The sequence below is a fragment of the Gambusia affinis genome, linkage group LG11 (assembly GCF_019740435.1).
Source record: "Gambusia affinis linkage group LG11, SWU_Gaff_1.0, whole genome shotgun sequence".
NCBI lineage: Eukaryota > Metazoa > Chordata > Actinopteri > Cyprinodontiformes > Poeciliidae > Gambusia > Gambusia affinis.
Genome location: NC_057878.1, coordinates 6,193,442 through 6,216,615, shown reverse-complemented (window position 1 = coordinate 6,216,615; position 23,174 = coordinate 6,193,442). Strand labels below are relative to the sequence as shown.

At 41.4% G+C, this 23,174-nt stretch overlaps 1 protein-coding gene across 4 annotated transcripts in view; it reads right to left on the bottom strand.

The window, feature by feature from the left end:
- enox1 (ecto-NOX disulfide-thiol exchanger 1) overlaps nt 1-23,174 on the bottom strand; it is a 101,618-nt gene that overhangs the window by 26,366 nt on the left and 52,078 nt on the right. For 3 of the 4 annotated variants that reach the window (XM_044131771.1, XM_044131769.1, XM_044131770.1), the window contains exons 3-7: nt 12,007-12,137; nt 11,767-11,904; nt 3,343-3,510; nt 2,936-3,142; nt 2,342-2,575 (exon numbers count right to left, since the gene is read on the bottom strand). In XM_044131771.1, the coding sequence (XP_043987706.1) occupies nt 2,342-2,575; nt 2,936-3,142; nt 3,343-3,510; nt 11,767-11,904; nt 12,007-12,016 (757 nt within the window). In that variant the 5' untranslated portion in view covers nt 12,017-12,137. The remainder of the gene's footprint in view (nt 1-2,341; nt 2,576-2,935; nt 3,143-3,342; nt 3,511-11,766; nt 11,905-12,006; nt 12,138-23,174) is intronic. The other variant, XM_044131772.1, reaches the window with a different exon arrangement.

The following is a 23,174-nucleotide window of genomic DNA, read 5'->3' as shown; positions in this document are numbered from 1 at the left end:
ATGATCCATCCAACTCTCCAATGTATTTGCTCTGTCGCTTTAACAAAAGGAGAATGTAGAGAGAACAACATGGCTAAATATAGCAGGGAGGTGGAAAGAAACATGCAGACTGTAGAGTTTTCCTTTATGGGCAACGCTGCTGGAAAGGATGAGCATTAACCGGTCTGGACCAGTACGCTTTGGCACGTGTTCGATGGTGTTTTCCTGTTTTTGTTGTTGTTGTTGATGTATAAACATATTCAGTACACAGAGCAGATTCAAAAGTCTTTTCAGATTCCACATTATTTTATATCTATTTAGACACATTGGGTTGATATGAAAATATGTAAAAATGTGAATTACTGTTTGTCTAGTAATTATTGCAATGCTATAAACTCAAAATGATGTGGGCAGTCAGGGTTGACAAAACTCTTTGTCACAGAAAAGCCAAAGACAAACTCCGCCTTCAGGAAGTCGTCACAACATGACTCTAACAACGTTTTTTACCAGGGTTGCACTGAGAAGTAGCTCCTGTAATGAGCTCTGCTGATGTGTTGTGATGAAGTGTTTGCTAATTGCTGCTGGCTAGTCTGAAGGAGCCGAGTGTGGGAGGGGTGCTGTGTCACGTGGAAGGTCAGAAGTGTGGAAACCGCATCTCGGAGGAGGAACTTTGTCCCTGAAGGCGGGGCTAGGTCCACCCAGGTGTTTTGCACAGCTGAATGCTTGCAGTGGGCAGGTATGTGTTAGGATAAGGTAAAATATGGTACCTGCAGAGAGGCTTACTACAGAAGAGCTCCTCGTGTAATAAAGACCTCACACGTTTGTTAGTCTGTAAATTATCCTGCTGTAGTTAGATTTATTATCGCGTCAAACAACAACACAGGGTGGGACATAACGCTGGCTTCACCGCTTGTTTAAGGAGAAACTAATGATCACTGTGTAATAACTGCAATAAGTAGTGGATTGGTTTTCAGTGAGATTGAATTACACTAAATTACCCAACTGGCTCCAGCCTGCCCGTTTTCCAGGAACCCAGAGAGGAGAAGAAGTGTCCTCCTGGCAGCTACGCAGCCGCTCTCGTTCCGGGGAAAGATAGACTTCCGCCCCGGCCGAGCGGAGGATACATGACGGAGGAGGAGCGTTGACCTTCACACTCCCCCACAAACAATCGCTCATCCTCACTGCACTCCTCATTCAGCTCACTCCCACGCTGTTTCTTCTGTTTCGTCTCCCGTTGTGCGGAGGAAGCAGGTGAAACAATTAGAAGCAGGATGGAGGGGAGAGAGGAAACAAGAGAAGCGACCCCTCCATCTATTCGTACTCCAAATCCAGACCTACATGGTGGTCATTTTCTCCGACATCCATCTAGTTTTGTTTTCTTTAACATAGAGGTTTTGACTTTTTAAAGCTTTACACAAAAAATCTGTCATTTCCAGTTAAAAAGCTTTTTTTTCCCCCCTCCAAACGAAATACGGGTAAAATTGGTTTACAAACATTCCCTTAAGGAATCGATTTAGTCTTGAACACCTCAATCCTCGTTTGACAGGTACAAGCCTTACAGATTTTGAGATGAATTTATTCTAAGTGAAACCAGATGTGAGAAAAAACAAAAGCAGGGGAAAGGCCCTATACCTCACTCTGAAAATTGGAAACACGTTTTGGCACTGGCTTCTTCCGCGATTTGTCGACCTTACAGCTGAGAGCACAGCGTAAGCAGTTCCTGATGAATATTGAGGACTCAGATGTCAAGAGCGGTGCACAAAGTGCAGAGGAAGGAAAAATAAAAATCTGGAAGAGTCTGGAAAATGATGAACCTATGAAATAAACAATGTTTGGAAACCCTGTAATCAGGCTGATGAGTTCAGATTTTTCTACTCGCACATCTAAAACACACATGTATACAATCCAGTTACTTTCCCTTGACTTGATGGTAACCTGTCATTTCTCTGCAATTCACATGATTTAACAAGCAGATAAACTTCATTCCTCTTTACACAAACCCCCTCGTTTGTAACGGTTCTCTTACATTCCCTCAAACGGGGCAAAGATCGATAATCGTTCCGCCTCTTAAAAGATTCATCTGCATTTGGTATTACACCCAGCAGGTGGTCTGAACAACAGATTATACAACACAAACACGTAAACCTGTGCGTCATCTTTAAGGAGCTTTAGGTGATGCTGAACTAAAGTGTCACTGTTATCCATAACGCCTCCAGATTTTATTCCTGCTGAAGCAGTGACGACGCTTCCGTATCCCTGAAAACATCCCTAAAATGAACCGCCTCGGCCTTTAACACCAAGCAGGCTGACGTTCAGCTGTGAATCTAGCGTTACTGGGCCCGTTCCTCTTAACGCGACCCACCTTTTAGTTTCTCCGCCAGCAGCGCCGCCTCGTGCTCAGAGTAGTGCACGATGGGAGGAGGAGACGGCGGACGCAGGCGGTCTTCGTGAATTTTTCGCCGGTGCCTTTCCTCTCTGGCCAACAGCCGCTGCTTGCACTCCCACTCGTACAGGTCGTCCCTGGCCTGAGCGAAGTCCACGTGGATCCTCCCGGAGTCCTTCTTGTCTGTGCTGGAGCCGATACGCATCCGATATCCTGTCAGGAAACAGCGAAGCGTGGTTAACTTTCATAAAAGTCCTCCGCATAGTAGGCTCTTGGAATCTGACATGATCTGCCTTACCTTAAGTTTTCTGCCAGAAAAACATAAGTTACACCAATTTAGAGCCACATTTGATAAACTGACTACGTCCCCAACCCAGTTAGAGATACTACCGATGGTCAACAGAGTCAGAAGTAATATTTCAGTGGACACTCTGGAGTCAGCTGACATCAAAATATCACAAATAGCTATAAGTAATGCTGAACTTGTCCCCAAATCCCTCCATGTCACTACCACTTTGGTTTATTTAGTCCCATGAATGAAATCAAAATCTAAAATATGAGCCTTTTGCTCACCTGACAGATATATAGCCTTGTCAATCATGAACTCCTCGCTGAAACGGATGTGGCAGAAGTTCTTCTTGCTCTTGCGGATGGCGATGATCTCCCCACACTGGTCGAACACCTCCCTGATGATGTCCTCCGTGGCGTTCTCAGGCAGGCCTCCCACAAACACCGTCCTGCAGCCGGGGGGGCGCTCCCGCGTCGATGGAGGGGGCAGATCTGAAGCCACCAGCAGAGGCGTCATTACGCCACAGTGTAATCGTTTTCTAAACTGGGACAAATCTGCAACTTATGAGACAGTGTTTAGGCTGTACTTGATACGTCTATCGAAATTCTGGTAGTTATTCCTGCATTGGTTGATCTGCTTTGAATTTCCTTTGTAAGAAACGACCATCCTCCAGAGCATGACGGGTTCTTACTGGGGTTCTGAGGGAAGAGAGTGCAGCTCTTGCAGTGGATAATCTCCTTAATGACAGGCACGTCGGGGGGAATGGGTGGAGGTGGGACCAGGCCGATGCCTCCCATCATGGGGTTGATTGGTCCAATAAGGCTCAGTCCGGGGTCAAATCTCGGGATACACAGAGATTCTGCAGGACAGACAGGAGAACAACAACAACAGAAAACAACACAGACCGTTCAAGATCGGCAAGATGAAACATTTTTACACCGTCAAATTTATCGAAGGCAATACTTAATCGGATAGGATTTTTTAAAGATTTACCTAGAGTTTGGAAAGCATTATGCAAAAACGCGTCTTTGAGTTTGCATGTGCACTTTGAATGCAGACACTTGACATTTTGCTCTACACCCAACGTTTCCAGTGTCAGACGTGTCTGGTTTACACGCAAAGTCTGAGAGGAGGCGCGTCGAGGACACGCGTCAAAATCGCCCTAGCCATTGTTTTACGTTGTCGGACATGTCAAATGCTCCAGACTTTTCAAATCGTGCCGCCTAGACGTGTGAAATACGCCGCAACGCGCCCTCAACGCGCCCTCAACGCGCCCATATAGACTTTGAATGGAAACCAGAAGCTTCTGATGTCAAAACTCTTTTGGTGTGAATGCAGCATAAGTGAAGACTTGACAGAGGCCGTTAAAGACTTTGTCAGAAATTAATTTTCCAAAAGAACAACAACCCCAAAACATGCCACAGCTGCAATGGATGGTTCTGATCAAAACAGCTTCATGTTGGAATGGCCTAGTCAAAGCTCAGACCTGAACATGTTTGGAAGACTATACTTTAATGTTCTTTTCGTATTGTGATCTTTAAGACGGTCGGAGCTTTGTCAAGCCAGAAACCTGAGACGATGTGCCACAAAATGCAGAACTGAGGTCGCCATGACAACTTAAAGGATTATTATCACACTTTAAGGTCTCCTAAAACTGGTATGTTGTGTTCCTCCTGCTGGCTTTTGCTAAAGTTTCTTATTTTTTCTGCAAATAAGTGCTGTTTAAAGTACTGCTTCAAATAGTACATTAATAAACTGCTCTCCAACTTATCACAAACACAAAAAGATGCTCCCAGCCTCAAAAGTGGGTCAGACAACAAAGGAAGGAAAACCAGAAGAGATAAGAAAGCAGCCCTATAATCTTGGAGGTAGCAGATAGGAAAAAGAGAAAGCTGCAGATTGGATCTGTGGTAAAAAGAAAAAAAAACAGGAACAAAAAAACTGAAAACACATCATCTGAAATAGGCCTGTGGGAAAGATGGAGGAGAGGGAGGGAAGAACAGGGTGTCTTTTCTCCAGGACAAAGAAAGTGAAGAAGAATGGGGAAGATAAACAATGAGAAAACAGAGGCGACAGCAGCAATGCCTCTCCTGTCTGGAGTGGAGGGTGGGGTGAGGGTTGAAGGAGGATGGTGCAGCGCCGCATGTCACCCCCGTAGTCTCCCCCCGTCTCCCACACTGCAATAACAAGGGAGCAGGAGGAACAGAACGTCAGCAGAAAGTCCTCCTGCATGGCGGCCCCACAGAGTCGCAGCTCCGCCGCGAATACGTTGATTCAAATCACAGGAGAGAGGGGCTGTCACAGGAGGAAGTGATAAACGCCTCCCGAATCGTAATTTAACAGAAATAAATGTTTCTTTTGTTTCTCTGTGCAGAGAACTGATAAAATGCAGCCCTGATTCACAGTGAAAGCCTTGGTTTTTTTTTTTTTTTTGTTGCTGCTGCTGCTGGTCTGGAGAGTCAGGACACGAGAGCAAACAGAGACTGAGGCGTCGTAAATGCTCTGTTGACTTAATGAGGAGGGGAATTTAGCACTTATGCTAATTTGATATAAATCAAGACAAAATACTGTTTAACAATCTGACCAAACTGGCTCAAGATTGGTCAGACTGAATGAAGAACATTGATTTTATAGCAATGTTTTTTTTTATCTTTACATCAAGTTGTAATGTTATTCCCTCATCAAAAACATACTGGAGTGTTTATTTGACTCTCGCATGTTTGAGAAATCCTTTAATCTCCATGGCAACCATTCAGCCATGCAAAACACTTTGTGGGACTTAGCTCCGCCTTTGAGACGAAGCTCCTCCTCAGAGCTGCAGTTTCCACCTCACAGTGCAATTGTTGGTGATATAGGGGGTTGTCCTGTCAGACCGTCAGTTCCCGAAACCACGCACACACACACAAAAGAAAAATGGTAAAAGTGTACGAACAGCACACCCGGCGGGAAGCTCGTGGGATCCAAATGATCCCATCTCTTAAGACTGTGGGAGAGTTAATAGAAATTCATAGTTCCAGTTTTAATGTGTTGGACAGTTCTTATCTTAATCTCTTTAAATGTTTTCCTTGATTAAAGCTTGCCAATGACTTGACAGTTGTCAGGGTGTTTCCACGCCTCGTAGTCTGGTAGACTCAGTTCGACTGGGGACCAATATTGAATCATTTGTTCTATTTTCAGCTGTCAAACGATCCAAACCCTTTGAAAAGCCTGTTCACGCATTGACCTGTGGTGGCGAAGAAGACAGCGGTTGTATGATTTCTCTCTTGACTTTGACAAAAGACCACGAGCCATTTCACCGTCATGTTTGTTTTGGTTCAATGCCCAGCGCTGTTGTTCAATTCCTTCTTTTGGAGCAGTCTCCTCTCCGTTTGGCGTTAACATTACACTTTTGCACAAGAGTTCCGGGAAAATAGATTTTAGGCGGACCAGAGTTTGAGGTTTTGGTCCGGATCAAAGTTCAATTGCGCATTCACACCTCCCCAAACGAACTGGACTTTCAAGGCGTTTGATTAAAGAGGACCAAACATGTTCAACGCCTTTTTCACGACCACAGAATGTGTCTTTCTACATGGTTGTAAGCCACCCCTCAGCTGGGGTTGTTGGCAGCTGGAACCAGGCAGTATACAACCAACAAGAGGCTCGTACCATTTTGGTTTGGTTAAAAACAAGGTGGAAACACTTTGTTTGGCCAGGCATTATATACTGGCCCCGCTGGCGTTGTCATTCACACATATGTGCTGTGCTGCTGTTCTGAGCTACAATCATGCTCTTTTAAACACTTACGCAATTATTTATTTATTTTTCTAGCAAATGATCTCGCCGCTTTTAAAACTGTATTTTACTTAGAGAGGCTTGTTTTCTGAGCAGCTATTCTGTGGACAGTAATTCCTGACATATCTGCATTTTTTTCTTTAGCATTCAAGCAAACTCAACGCTGCAGACACTCGATGCTTTCACTTTTGGAAAATAATATCGGAGTCGCATGATATTGAAGATCTTCAGGCTTATCAAAAAGAGAAATAAAACCAGGCGGCGAGATAATCAAGTATAAATCTGAGCCGCTGCTGCATTAAGTGATTCTTCAGGTCTTATAAAAACTCATTAAAGTGCCTTCTGCTGTAACCCCCCTGACAGGTAAATTGCACATGTCTGTGTCAGGCATTCATCGTAATCACACAGGGCTGGCTTTTTGCTCTCAGCTCTTTTCTCGGAGCCAAAAACCAAGCCGAGCCAGGTTCGTTTGTCTGGCTCCGAGCTCTGGCTCTGCCTCTGCCAGAGACGCAAACACAGGAAGAGCTAGAGAAAGAGGCAGAATAGACACACACACACAGAGGCAGGCACAGCCAAAATCGGGGGCAAATAAATGCAAAAAAATCAAAAACAAAACACAATTTGAAAGGAGAAAAATAAGTGTTTAAGCCCGGTAAATGTGATTATTTTAAAAACGGCTTAAAGCGGAACCGCCAAAAGACGTGAGCCGCGGCGGCAACCTGGCGGCAAGACATATGGCTGAGTTCAGCGCGCCGCAGGGAGACGACGACGTGAGGTCTAAAGTTATCCTGAGTCTAATGTTTAATTGAAACAAACATCCGAACGTGACCTGGACACGTCTCCAGCACTATTAATCGTGTGGGGGAACAGTCGACGCTCCTGTAGGATTCCCCCAAAACCCAAATCTGCGATTTGTACGGCTAATTTTCAGAACAATTCTCCGTGTATTTATCCATCATAAAAACAATATCCAGAACCGGATGCCGGCAGAGACGGCAAACCTCCTGTGAGAGAATTTGTTAGCTTAAGACTAGGGATGCACGATCCACTTTTTTCACCTCCGATACCGATATCTGAGGTTCAATATCAGCAGATACCGATCCGATACAGACAAACAGTACTGAATTGACTCAAAATGTTTCTTTTTTTTCAAACACAGACATAAATGTACTGAATTACCAGCTTCACAGGCTTGGTCAAATGCTAAATGTGCTAATGGTGAAGAAACAACTTACCGTTACATTAAAACTGTTTATCCCCTGCCAACCGTGGCTATGCTAACTAGCGTGAGCATTTATAGCAGTGTGGGGGAACTAGCTGTAGATTAGCAAAGAGAAAGGGGGAGGATGTGACTAGTGTATACACCGGGGTGATTGACAGCACTAGGACCCTCTCCCTAGCTCTGATTGGTTGTTTCTAACTGGGAATGGTGGATTTCTGCAAATGGCAGTAGAACCACAGGGAAGTGATGGAAGAGTTTGATTTTTTTTTCATGTTATCATGTCTCATTTTACACATAAAAACATTTTTGCAAACAGGGCCAAGAAAGATTAATAAAAACTCCAGTTCACATATTCAAGTACAGAAATAAACGTACTTTTCAGAATCCCCATTGTTGTGCTTATTGTTGTGCATTTTGACTCTAGAGTGTCACTCAGTTTTACCGTAAATTTGATATTTCTCCAGATTTAAGTGCTAGCCCAAACTAAGTGCACTTGTATCTCCTGGTATTCATTTCAGTCGGGCAAAAGCCGTGGATACCTTCCCCACCACTGCGTAAACATGAGAGCGTCTCTCTCAGAGATAAGTGTCAACACGTGTTTTTGTGATGCGCAGCAAAAGCAACACACACTGTATCAGATTCACTTCATGTCACGGCTGTCTCCTCCGCTAAACGTTCCCACGTGTAGCAGAGGAGGACGTCTGCAGATGTTTCCAGAGGTGAAGGTAGCTGATGCCATCACTACGATGACATCATGCTCTTAACTTTATCACAGAACATATTTGGGTCCAAATGTTGAAACATTCTGGCAACAAACACATAGTTAGACAGAAATGAAAAAAGAAACTTGTGTATAGAATAAAGATTGTATCGTTGGAGTTCAGTTATATTTTAAAGCTCTAGTACCCAGAGGGATCCAGTACATATAAATCCTTCGTTTTTTTTTGTAAAGTTTTTACACATTCATTATTAGGATCACAGAACATTTGGGCGTCGCAGAATGACAGAAACTGAAGGATTGGATAACTCCAAATGCACACATCTCTGTTTTTTCCCCCCCCTGAGTCGTGCATTCCCAAGTAAAAGTGTCACAGCTGGATATCTGGAAGCAGATCTCAAAAAGATGGAAAGCAGCGTCGCAACAGAGGAGCAACGCCGGACATTTTTGGAGCGAGTTCTGCTCAGTAAAGCTTGTTAAAGGGGCAATGCTTGGAAACATCTGGTACTGCAGATAAATTCACACAAATGCAAATTCTCTCACTTCAGAGAGTTCCTCCACTTCTTTGCATCTCTGGTGTGCAATTTAAAATCAATTGAAAGAAAAGAAGTGCTGCTTTATTTATTTAATATTTTTACAAATAATAATAAAGTTCTAAGTGTTTTGCATAATTATTTCACAAATTCTTATGGGGGTTTTTTGATTGTTTTTCTTTTTGCACCAGTCATCTCTAATTGCAGTTTTGCAGACAGGAAACAGACATAAAGGTCTAGATATTGGGAGTCAAAGCCTGGATGACTGTGTTGAGGACAAACAGACTTTGACTGGACCATTCTAATTTGTTTTAGTCTTTTGTGTTTCCCTCCAAATATCCCTGAATTCAGTTTCATCCATCTTCTCATCAACTCTGACCAGCTTTTCAGTTCCTGCTAAAGAAACACATTCCCACAGCATGATGCTGCCACCACCTCGTTTCACAGTGCTGGTTGTTTGTTTGGGGCGATGTGTCTCATTAGATTCCTAGACGTTAAATATGACTCAAAAGAAATTTGACTTAATTTAACACATTGAAATTGGGCCTCTGTCTCTTTAAGAAACACCTGCTCTTTCTGAAACTCCGCCTACAGGAAGTCATCACAACATGGCTCCTCTATTAACCATTTAATAACGGTTTACCAGCTTTTCACAGAAGAGTACTTTCTATAATGCGCTCAGAAAATGCACAGTTCCAGGTGTTTGCTAATTGCTGTTGGCTAGTCTGAAGGAGTTGAGTGGTGGATTCACTGGGAAGAGTTGCTCTGTCAGATGTGTCAAGAAAATCCGAGGTCATCCCACTTCCCCATGCTGGAGATTTTAGTTTAACAGTAAAAATAAATAAAGTTTTCTTTAAAATGAATCACTTAAGTGAAATCTAGACCCAACAGTAGACTTAAAAGTCAATATAATGAATTTGGTTGTTTGTGTTGTTTTTGTCTCCTGCAAACTTTGCTTTAATTCTACTTTTTTCTATTTAATCATAAGAAATCATAGTCAAGACAGAGAGAGTCATGAAACAGGAAAAGCAGGTTTCCTGGAAAAAGAGGAAGTAAGTTTCCAGCCTGCAGATTTATAAAAATAGTTCAGACTATTACTTATCTCAAAGCATGAAAGTTTTAAAGAAAGAAATCTAAACATTGTGAGTAATTGGATAAGATTCAAAGTAAAATACTTATATTAATATTGGTTTGCTTGTAATAATACTTACACTTACACTTGCATTAGTGGGAACTCTTAGAAGTAAAACAAGTAACTGTAACTTTGATATCAAATAATAAGAATCATGGATTATTCTTGGTTTCTTTACAGAAAACATTTGTAATAACTCACATTAAGATTATAATAAGAGTAACTGATAAATTATGGTTATCATAACATTATAAATGAATGATAAATCAGAGAAGTAAAAGAAGTTATAAATGTGATTTTTACTCTGAACTTGAAATGGTGTAGAAGGTGTAACTGCAATTAAAGATCACTGATGTGTTGGAGGTGGATGGTAGGTGAAAGGTTAAGGGGAAAAGGGGAACTAACAGGAGAGCAGAGATGGTCAACGCCTTATTTAGAAACAGATTGGTGAGCAACCTGAGACATTAGCACAGACATCAGGACACAATGTCTCTAAGACAGTGATGGAGATGAGATCATCTGTCCAAGCAGTCAGCCAATGAAATAAGCACAGCAACAGTGCTAGCCAATGCAAATGCACCAAAAAGCCAAACTCCGTCCGTCTCTCTCAAAGGTTCCCTTTTTAGTTCTCAGTGTCAGCATTAGGGAAAGATAGACTAGATGATTGATTTTTCTTATTTGATTATTTCTGCTAATGAATTAAGCTGTACTGACCCTTGCAAAATGGCCTTACTAATAAAATATTTAGCATAAAGAAAATCTAAAAGATGTTGTGGACATTCAATTAATGAGTCACCTTAAAGTTCTTTGATGGTTGTAAAATAGCTATGATGTTCGATTCTGGAGAGGAAGAGGTGGAAAATGTTTATTGGTTCCTGATAGCCCAAATTTAAAACATCATCCTTGGTGTGCTCTGTGAAACTAGTTGGCTGCAGGCTGCTCAGTCTGGCTGATTCACAGGGGGAAGACCTGGATGGAGGTCGTCAGAAACGAGGCGAATCGTTTCTCGATGCCAGCTTAAACAGAGTTTACTTCAGTTCTGGACAGGGTAAATCTCAGCAGATTTAGGAAACTCAATTAACCCGTTAGATGGAGAGCTGGTACCACATCTCCCCTCTCAGAAGAGGAAGTAGAGAGTGGGTGAGTAGAGAGAGAAAGGGGGGGGATGTGGCGCAATAACAGATGGAAGAATGGAAATTGCAGCTTTGAGGAGGAGCTGCGCCTCGAAGGCGGGGCTAAGTCCAACCAGGCGTTTTGGCAATCCTGCATGGTTGCCACGGAGATCAAAGGATTTCTCCGACATGCATGAACAAGTCAAGGCAACACTTCAGGTATGTTTTTGAGGGAACAACATTATAACATAACATAAAGCTGAACAAAGTCGATTTTACATAATGCTGCCCAGCTAAACATAAACATCTCAACACTTTTCACATTTTCATTTCTAAGAACAGAATATTTCTTCTGCCTTCCATTTATTTACCCTTTGTTTTTGTTGGTCTATAGCATAAAAACCCCATTACTGTGCGTGTAAATCTTGACAACATGCCCATGTTAGTACCGCGCCACTCTTTCTGAGTGTAGGATTTACATTTTTAATTAAATGTGTTCAGATTTAAAGTGTATGATTTCATTGTTTCGGCGCAGGCAGAGAAAAGGACCATCAAATAGGAGGAAAAGGCATCTTCAGAGATAAAGACATAATCCTCGACACAATGAAAAGAAAGAGAAGGCAGTACCTGAAACCAGCTGCTGCCCGCTGATGCCCACGGGCATGATGCCCAGGTTGTTCATGGCTGTGGCCCAGGCTCCATGATCAGCAATGGGGACATTCAGGGGGTTCTGCTCAGCTCCGAGGTTACCTGGACCATCAGCTGCTGGAACGAATTAGTCAGAAACAGACGATCTGTCATCCCGAAAATCACCAACCTTGATTTGCTCAAAGTCTTGTCAGGCAGTTTGAGCTTTTCACTGTTTACCACTGGCCATAGCAGGTCGTCCTTTGTCGTCGTCGTCTGAAGTCCTGTCATCAGATTGCCTCTCAAACAGACAGATCCATGGACCGGCGGACGTGTCGGCAAGTTTGGTCTGATCCGCCTTCACGATTTACCTGTGCAAGACAGAAAGCAAGAAAAAATAAGCACAAAGTCATTGAAAAACGAAAAAAACTCCACAGGACTCTACATTAGTGGATTTTCTTTTTTAGACAGTTGCAATCCCAGCTGTGTTTCCAGCAATAAAAGCCACACATACACACACACACACACACACAAATCCAACTCCTGATCCATGCGCACCAACAACTGCCAAACATCGGTTCTTAATCTTCTCGTCCTTAAACTTTACCGGCACTCACTGGTGTGCACACGCAAACAAACGCAGGCCCGGGCCGTTTTATGTGGGCCGTTTGTGGGCTGGCGGCGTGTAGTCATCCGCCTGAGAGCGCTCTGCCGGGCGAACCGCAGAGGGCCCGATGGAAAACATGAACCTACTTCATTAGTTGAGCCAGAAGGGCATCCGCTTCATCCCTAACGATGATAGAGGCCATGCAGGACGCATCCCTGCTGAGCTGGAGCGATTAATCAGATTAATAAATTATTCAAACAATCATTAAATAATTGATTAATCATTTGCTAAATGATTAATTGATTAAAAAGTTACTAACCAATTAATCAATTAATCTTTTACTAAGCAGTTAATCAACTAACTGTTTAGTAATTTGTTAGTCTATTATGATTAATTGATTAATCGTTTACTGAGTTATTAATCATTTAGTATTGATTCAGTAATTAAGTTAAGTATCATTAATCGAATACATTTGGCTAATCGATTAATTGTCTACTGAGTGATTAAGGCCTTTTTGTGATTTCAAAAAAGGTCATTTTCTAAAAAAAAAAACACACTCAGCTGTAATTAAGTCACAACTGTACAAATATATGTTGCATTTAAGATAAATACGTAAACACGTTCTACCCAGAACTCTTCGAGAACCATAGTTTTAGCTTCAGTTAAAAGAAAAAAAAAAAAAAAGTCGATTAAGTACCATTAGCTATACAATTATTAATCACTTAATTCAAAAGATTACCAACAGATTAGTCCTATGTTGCATTGATGCTAAGACGAGCAGAGAGGGCTGAGCTTTTCACACGATGTTGCTAGAACTATTTTTTTAGATACAAATAATCAATACACCCTAGCTATTTTATTGCACTTCAAGCAATAAAATGAGTATTTAATTATTGAAAATGGGAACTGAATTATAGTACTAGTCAATAATACTCAACAACAGTACAGCTAAAGTATCGTAACTAAACTTTCTCACAAAAAAATGTAGCTGGCAGAGATACATTTGAGGTGTACAGTTCTGCATATCAAAAATTTACAGCTCCTGAGTTCAATGATGCAAAAAAAAAAACAAAAAAACTTTTACAGATTTCCTTTGTTTCCGCGTTCCAGTCACACCCAACTCTACCCAAAAAGAAATCTAATGGAATGAAACTGGAGAATCAAGAAATCATTTCGCCATATAGAACCTGTCTGACAACATGAAGTAGGCCATATCAGAGTGGAGAGGCTCATAAAGCCATTTCTAAGGTTTGGTACTCCAGTAAACTACAGTGAGAATAGAGAAAACATAATATCTCAGTAGAATCTTCCATGAAGTGGCCGACCAACCAAAAATACCTCAAGAACTCATCAACGACTCATCCAGCAGGTCACAAAACCACCAAGAGGCACATCTAAAGCTCTGCAGACCTCGTTTGCCTCAGTTAAGGTCCGTGTTCATGTCTCCGCAACATGAGAGAGTGACTGGACGTCAGTGGAGGCCATTGGAGAGTTTCAAAGTGGAAACCAAACAGATCTCAAAGGTCTGTCACATTTGGCAAAAAGAAGTTGATGATCCCCAACAATTCAAACCAAGAACATCATACCATCTCCAGGATCTGGATGCCTTGTCATAGTTGATGGAAAAATGAGAGTTGGCAGTTCTCCAGGGGTGAAGCATGGTAACCCTAACACCACGCTGGGCAGGGTTAATGAGCGCTTTTAATTAGGAGAACAGCAAAACTTTGACGTGTCTCAGTGCAACAATGAAGCAGTAGGTGTTTGGTATGCGGCGCGTCTCCCTTCCTTCCTCTCTCCATAACCTCTGTCTCTCTCTGTCAATGTCTGTCAGATCACACTGTGCAGCAATCTAAATCTTTCACTTCTGACACCGGGAAACCAGCCGAGCCTCACGCCACATCCCGTTTTAATTGAGACACAATCATATCGACAAGATTTTATTAACGACTACACACCGTAATGTGTAGTTCAGGGACGCTCGCAGTCGGACTCGCGCGGAGACCGTCCTTGACGTAAGTCCTCACTCTCGATTATGAATCTGATTACTGAGGGGGAAAAACTGAACCAAACTGTCTGGTGCAGCTGTAGGGGGGAGAGCTCCCTGGTGATGTTTATCAGTAGTGAAGAGTCAGCCAATCAAATACTGACTTGTTACGGATGACAACTTACAGACAATGTGCAAGTCTGATGGATCGTAGTATTGTCTGTAGCGTGTATTCTATGTACTGCAGAGGTGTACTTTGTAAACAGAGTATTACAGTTAGAAAATATGATGATTGACCTGTCCATCAAATTTAGCTGTAAGCAACAGGAAGTGAAATCACAGCAGGGTTTTTTTTTATAGTATTACATGAAAGGTAGCTATGCTTTCTAATGGAGCATTAAGGCCACTGTAGGCTGAAATAAAATTTTTTTTTATAAATTTCTGCCAAAAGAGCACATTTTGAGATTACTGTCAAATTTTCATCTAAACAGTTGGACATTTCTGAGCTTCAAAAGTCCCACATTTTTGTTTATGAGAAATTTTGGGCAGAACCTGTCATGGGAGAAATCTCTTTAACAACAGAAGAAATAAGATTTTTATTAAAACCTTGCAAGGTGAGAACAGAAATACAGAGTCGAAGGAGTCTGTCACGTCTGCTCTGACTAACAGTGGATTCTGGCTTTCTGTTATATGTGCTGGTCAGCAGATCATACAGCAGGGTGGCACCATCTCTGGGTTTTCCCAACAGAGAGAAGAGAGACTTGATTGGACTATAGATGTGAGTACTTGATCGTTATGCACCAAGGATTCTGTGGAGCCCAACAAAGATGGTCTTACCATTTGTATATTGTTAAGGACGGGGGGCTGTTCTTTCATGCTAAAGAGGGCAGATAAGTTCTACGTTGGGGAAGGAACACTTAGATAGTCTCCAGGATCAAGGAGCTCTCCCCTGCTGTTATATGACACTGCATGAGTCTTGAGAGGGCGACTGTGGCTCTATGGTAGAGTAGTCGTCTTGCGATTGGAAGGTTGTAGGTTCGATTCCAGCTTCCTCCTGCCACATGTCGATGTGCCTCTGGGCAAGGCACTTAACCCCAACTTACCTATCGGTGAATGAATGTGTGTGTGTTTGTGAGTGCGACTGGGTGAATGTGACTCTAGTGTAAAGCGCTTTGAGTGGTCAAAATGACTGGAAAAGCTCTATATAAGTTCAGTCCATTTACCATTTTCCGTTTGATAAGACCATGTAGAAATACCTAAAGCAGAAGAGAGGTGAGGAGCACATCATCACATTTTCCATTACAAACCTTTGGAAAAATTTAGATTTTTGTCTCAGTTTTTCCTGGAAAGTTTCTGAGATTCTAGATGGTAGAGATGGTAGACGTGTACCACAACTTTTTTTTCAATCTACAATGGTCCTAATACGCTGTCGTAATATTTTGGACTTTATAATTTGGAACGTTTTTCTTGTAAGAAATGTTTTGGCCTCATCCTCTGGGAACAAATAGCTTTGCGGCCGGCTGATGATCAGGTGAACTCTCCGCTGTTCGTATGGAATCTTCCAAACGATTTAGTTTGTTTACCTCGTTACCGGCTTCAGCAACCAGCACTCTACTCAAAGGCCTGCTTAGGCTCAACAGGACGGCAAAAAAACAAGTAGACAAAAGAAGACAGATAAGTCGATTGACAACTTTCTTCAGACCGTCACAATAATAGCCTTAAGGAATTGATTTCACCGCTCTGCAACTCGTCGCATTTGATTTTGCTGTTTTGGCAGTAGAACATGATTCTGACATTTATTACACGCTTCCACTGGATGAAAGATGGGCTTTTCGTCGGTATGTGGACACGTGAATTGCCGTGGAAGTTCAGGAAAATGTATCTTCACGTAAATGGCCAGGAATTGATGTGAAATTTGTTTAAAACGCACAAAAACTCAGAGATTGGACAGGGAGTGATGAGGAGAACGTTAGTACTGTTGTCAGGACAGAAGAAGAGGGGCAGCAGTGCCTGTATGAGCCACAACAATGGGAATGTCACCCGCTTTCTGATCTGCCTACAAACAACTAAGGGAACGTTGTCTTGTCAACCGAGACTGGTACGTAGTTTGTCATTTATTGTCATTTTTGTGATTATGTGAGATGAAATACCTGGGGGGGGGGGGTTGGTGCTGATCAAATGCATGTACTTTCTTTTGTCAATTTAAGTTTTGAAAGACTTTATTACAATTATAATACATTATTTACTTTTAAGGGTACATGATTTCGTAAAAGAAAAACCTCCATAGAGCGGCCCAAAGTAAACGTCATGATGGGTCGTTTTTTTTATTTATAGGAGTAATGAACGTTTTTACAATCTTGCTCAAATATGTATTCGTAAGCATGACACATTCAAAAATACAACCGCTATCGAATTAGTATTACCATTATTGGTATCATTATTGTTACTATAACTAGTATTATTAAGAATAATAATCTCGCCAGGAAAAACAATGCTGGCTGTTTAAAAAGGGAATTCTCTTATGAAATGTCACGTTTTACTCGAGCCAAAGTACAAATGTCAGCCACTTTCACATCAAGGCTACGTTTAGCGTGATAAAAAAAATAAATAAAAGGGCACAAGCGAGGTCCCACGCAACAAAACCCAACGTGACATGTTGACTGGCTGATAGGGGAAGAAAGATGAGATTCAATTTGATTTTCCATCAGCCCAGGCCTGAGAGAGAAAACTCCGTCTAAAAGAGGCAGAGTTTATGTAAGCCTGACAAACAGCAGAGCTGCTAACATCGCTCCCTCTCCTCACTGTGAGTTACGCATCAATTTGACAAACACATCTACACACACACACACACACACCTAATCCAGGTAAGGATCGCATGTTTAATGGGCTGCAGCAGGCACTTACTAAAAATCTACACAGACTCAAACACCTGCAGCGACGTTCTGTCTGCAGGAACTGCTTCTTTATCCTGCTGCTTACTTGTTCATATCAGCCCGTCCTGTCAAATCTGCCTGATTTTCTCTCCGGGGGAATAGATGTGTGTGTGTGTGTGTGTGCGTGTGTGTGTGTGTGTGTGTGTGTGTCTTTGAGGATGTAATGTACCGTAGCAGCGTTGACGACTGACTTGTGTACTAATAGGAATGTAGAAACGAACACTGTAATTGTTAAATAAGTTAAATAAATAAATCACCTCGAAAACAACTACCTTTTGTGTCAAAACTCATCTGACATCATTTATGGTTTTTTTCTAACCAGATGGTTTGGTAGACTTGGTTTGATTTGAGACCAAAATGGCAACATTTGTTCCATTTTCAGCTGCTGCGGTTTGCTTTCACGTTGCACAATCCATTGGAAAAACGGTTCCCCTCCTGGCCTGTGGAGGCGCTGCACCAAGAACCACTGAAAGAAGCGACACTATAACCTCAGAAGAAGACACTGAGCTCAACTTCCTTCATCATTAAATGTAACCAATAGTTGAGTAGCGTCAGATTTTAGCGGTCGGAGGATTTCACTTTTGTCTTGCGCTAGTCACATGCGTTTGTTTAGGTTGTATTTACCCAGAATGCCCTGCAGTATAGCCCACTTCCTGCTTTTGGAGCGGTATCTGGTTCATATGCGTTTGAACCACAACCAAACTAAGAATGTAGGTATTTATTTGGACCAGAATTCCCTTTATTGGTCTTAATCAGAGTTTGATTGAGCATTCACACAAACTGGAATTTGGTTAAAGTGAACTAAACAAGGCTGGTGGGAATGCACCCTTAGTTAATATCATGAACACCGATTTTATTACTCCAGTAATAATAACTGATGACAAATCTCCTCCCAGAGGAGCGTCAACAAGCTTCAGGAAACAACAGGAAGGCTAACTGGACGACGTAAGGTTATTTTATTCCATTGTTTTGGGCTCTGAGCTTCTATCTGCAATGGAACATAAAGTATTTATGAATGTAAGCAGCCAACTTGGATACTTTAGCACAAACCATTGAGATTTACAATCAAGAGAACATTTAATACTTAAATGTCAATTATTTTGAATTGCTATACAGCAACCAACAGATAATGTTTTCTGCTATTGAAAAGAACCTTAACCTTGGGTCCCAAACAACTAACCTTTACTGCCCTAATCAAAAAATCCAGACACCGACCTCTAAAGGAAACTGAATAAATATTAACTTGACTCGTATTGATGTAGTCCATTTGTCAGGGAACCAACATGGTACCTGGACAAAATCTGAAAGTTTTGTCCAACATTTTATCTGTTTTAGCCACACTTTTGATCACATGTTCTCCAGTAAAGAAGCTTTTTGTGTTGTGGGTTTGTAAAAGCTGCTGTAGCGTAAGAGATAAAAGTGCCACAGGTTGTTCTCGAACTAAAATGACCAAAAAAAAAGGAAGCGGTAGCTGTAATTTCCCCCTGTCTACACTCCTCTCTCTCATTTTTTTTCTTCTGAGAGCAGACTGGCCGATGCCAAACGACAATCCGAGCATTTCTGCTCACTTTCACACACTATGAAATATTCACAGCCGAACGCATGTCCTCTAAATTATTTATGAGCTCAGTTGATCTCTGAATCATTCACACAAAGCAACAGCAGGAGGTGCTCTGTCAAAATAATACTGAGACACACAGTCAGAGATGCACAATCATATTTGCATACATACTTATTCTCAGTTGGGCGCAAGCAGCATAAAAACAGACAGCTTTGGATTGCTGAATTCGACAAAGGTAAGAAATCTGGAGGTAGGTTTTAAAATTCTCATAATGGTTTCTGTTATTTGAGGATCTCAAACATTTATTAAGAACAGAATACATAATGTTGATGTCAACATCACATCCACTTAGCATATTTATTCTAGCAGTGCTTCAAATGTTGCTTAGCAAGTCGATGCTGTGCAGCTAGCAAGCAAGCGCTTCTAACTAGCTAGTACCACTATTTCACTTGTAGCTAGGAAAATATCAAATATATCTAGTTATAAGTGAGATAATGTGCTAGTGGAACTAGCTAGTAAGCCACTGCTTGCTAGCTAGCTAGTTCCACTAGCAACTTATTTTAATTATAATATGGGGAGAAGATCTTGTTTTTAGTGAAATAATATGCCAGTGGAACTAGCTAGTTAGCAGGGCTGCTAGCTAACTAGTTAGCCTAAGCTGCTTACTAGCTTTTTCCACCAGCAACTCTTTTTACTTAAAACGTGGGAAAAATGTCTTGCTATAGGTCAAATAATCTGCCAGTCGAGCTAGCTTGTTGGCATGGGCTGCTAACTAGCTGGTTAGGTTGCTTGCTTGCTAGTTCCACTAGCAACTTATTTTAATTATAACATAGGAAAAGGTCTTGTTTTTAGTGAAATATTCTATCTTGTGAAAATAGCTAGTTAGCATTAGCTTCTTATAGGCTAGTTCCTCTGGCAACTTATTTTACTTTTTCCAATTTAAAAAGGTCTTCCACTGGAACTGGTTAGCTATTGCACCTAGCTAGTTCACAGTAAATAATTTCACTTATAACCTGGGAAAACATTCCACGTTTTATGTTCTGCTTCTGCCTTTGCAGAATGAACTTAGTGGCAATAAATGCAGCTTTAATATTAATCTGGGGACTGTTTTCCATCAGGAAAGGTCTTATAGGCAGCTGAGGGTTTTTGCAGTAGCTCTGTGCTTTCTTACATGTGCTCCTGATCAGTCTCAGGATGTCCATCTTTCAAAAACCGAGCCATAAATCTGAATAAAGTGTCATTCTTCTCTGCTTCTTTTAGACACATGTTGTTCCAGGTTTTAAAAATATGTTCCACAAATTCCAACTGAATCAGAAAAGTTCAGCAGTCCCGGCTGAAGCTTTCTAAATGCTCTGTCTGTTTCCTGGACCCTTCCCCCGCTCAACAGATTACTGAAAGATGAAAAATACAGACACCGGCTGTTTAAGCGTTATGCTCAAACACATTCCTCTACACAACATTCGCAAAACATTCAATTTGACGTAGCAAAGTAGCTTAATTACGGTTCACAGCTACTCTTTAAATCGCTCCACTGTCAGAGGGCAGAATCAGGTTTTTAGTTCAGTTCCAGCTTAAATTCTCCCACACATATTTGCATGTTTAATCCCTGAACTAACCTGCACGTCACTGTTAAAAAAATAATCTGATGAAGCCTCATCAACGTTTCATGAGCTAAAGGTAAGTCTCCTGCCCATTTCCTAAAAGCACAGACAGGAGATCTATAGATTTAAATGGAGGTATGTTCTAGATGTGCTGAGCTACATTCAAAATAAAGTCAGTTTTGGGAAGGTTTGGAAACATCAGTCAGTTTCTATTTTTACTGCTGCAGTGTGAAAGACCAGTGAGTAAAGAGTGCGATAATTCCCATCTATAATTCTGAGGCTTTCATTAATGAGTTTGGCTTGATGTTTCAATTCAGGTTAAAAAAATGCCATTTGCATAAGGCTGTCGAAATAAGCAATTAATCAAATAATGTCATTATCAAGCCATTCTTAATCAAATAATTGCTCAATAATTTGCATTCTGATGAGTAATATTTTGTTGTTTACATTGTCTTCATTAAGCATTTTATTTATGATTTCGGTTGTGTGTGGGTTTTATTTCCATTTTATTTATTGTTTTTTACTTTGGATGTTTAAAATATTGTCTAATTCCAACGTTAAAAATGTTCTTTACAAAATTAAAGTTTATTGGTCTTTGAGTGGGGAAATGTGTATTAATTATTATTATTATTATTATTATTATTATGTGATTATCAATATAGTGCTTGAAAACAACAATAATATCGCTTATCGCAATAACTTCTTGGACAATTTGCTGTCCAGAAAAATTTATTGTGGCAGGCCTAGATGTGCATTGGATTTGCTTAAAGGGACAGAGCGACTTGTTTTCAAGGCACATGGTGCCAATTTATAGCACAATCACGTGCTATAAATGTCAGCTTCAGTTATAGACATCCTATTTGTATGCATCAAATATGACTTAAAAGAAATATGACTTTTAGATATAACGCCTTGAAATTGGGCCCCTGTCTCTTTAAGAAACTCCTGCTCTTTCTGAAGTCATCGCAACATGGCTCCTCTGTTAACCCTTTAACAACATTTCTACCAGCGTTTCACTGAGAAGTAGCTCCTTTAATGAGCTCAGCAGATGCTACAGTACCACCAGATGTTTGCTAATTGCTGCTGGATAGTCTGAAGGAGCTGAGTGGGGAAATCACAAGGGAGGGTTGGAAGCTCAGAAAATGTAGCAGCTTTCAAAAGTCGATCTTTAGGTCCACCCAGGCATTTTGCACAGCTGAATAGTTGCCATGGGAGATTAAATTATTTCTCATCCAGGTATGTATTTGATAAGGTAATATCATTATAACATGATGTAAAGCTCAAAAATGAAAATCGGATTTTACATAATACTTGCATTTTTAAAACATACTTAGCTGACTTGGTCCCAGACATTCACCAAAGAGATGCCTATATTAAAGGAATAATCATTTTAGTCATTCTTGTCTGTATGAGAATTTCACTTGATGGGTTAATCCCGTCCGAACACATCTCTGTTAGTAATCACTGTCATCTCCGGGTTCATCGCCGTCCGTTCCTGAGAGATTTTCAATGCATTCTGCATGGAGGGCAGAAACCCTAATCTATGGACAGAGTGCAGGGCCTGCCATCTCCACTGCGACTGGGACTCCCTCTTTACCCTTCAGCCGAGAGACAGGGTCACGGCCCAGATATCAGTCAGCACTCGCTGCAGCAAATTACTTCTAATAAAGCCTTTAGAAAGGCTCCATTAACTACAGAGACGGAGAGAAAGCGGCAGGGAGACAGGGCTGCGGCCGAGGCAGCAAATCCAATCAGGTCCAATCAAATCACCGAGCAGGGAAACAGGCCAGGCTCCGGCCCTGTAATGATCGCACAAAAGAAGGGGAGCATTTTGCATTTAACATGCTAATGGGCGCCGGTGAAAGGGAAAGATGGCGGCGGCGGTTTTCTTTCCATAAACAGAACGTAGATGGCTTTAGCAAACAGCCTAAAGAACAAGTCAGGAAACGAATCTGTTAAAACAGTAGCTGGGATATTGACGGCTGTAATTTCAGAGACTAGTACCTGCAGTGGAAATTAAACCCAATACACCTTTATCATCTCTTTCCTGTATAGTTACTTCCTGCAATCAGACTTAAGATTATGGTTTGTCTAAAATTAGCTGTTTCCAGCTCATGGAGGCGGAGGATATGTTGGAGCAAGATACTTATTTTCAGTCACATAATTACCGGCTAACGCTCATAGAGAACAGATAACAAAACTCTTTGTGGGAGAATTTCACTAATACAACTACATTTCATTTTTGTCAAATTTTTAATTTGCAGTCAAACTCTTTGGGCGCACTCACACCAGCCTTATTTAGTCCACTTTAATAAAACTCCAGTCCGTTTACTTAGAAAGTCCAGTTCGTTAGGGGGGGGGTGAACTCGTAATCGAACTGTAATGCGTATCAAAGAAGCAAACCTAAAACCCAACGTCTCGGTTCGGTTGAAGTGAACTCTGTTGCGGTTCAGATGTGAATGCCAAGCGGACCGCAGACCGCTCTTAAAGCAGAAAGTGGACTAAAGCATTCTGGGTAAATACAACCACAACAAATGTGTCAAACACATAAAGACAACAAACTAGTCTAGCGCTAGCAGGAGAAATGGCTAATGGCCTTTCACCCAACGACAAGAGAAATCCAACAAGTGCTGAAATCTGACGCCACTCCATTTTTCTTTACAGTTTGTGAAGAAGAAAGTTGCGCTCGGTGTCTTCTTCTGAGGTCTTCTTGTATTTTCCT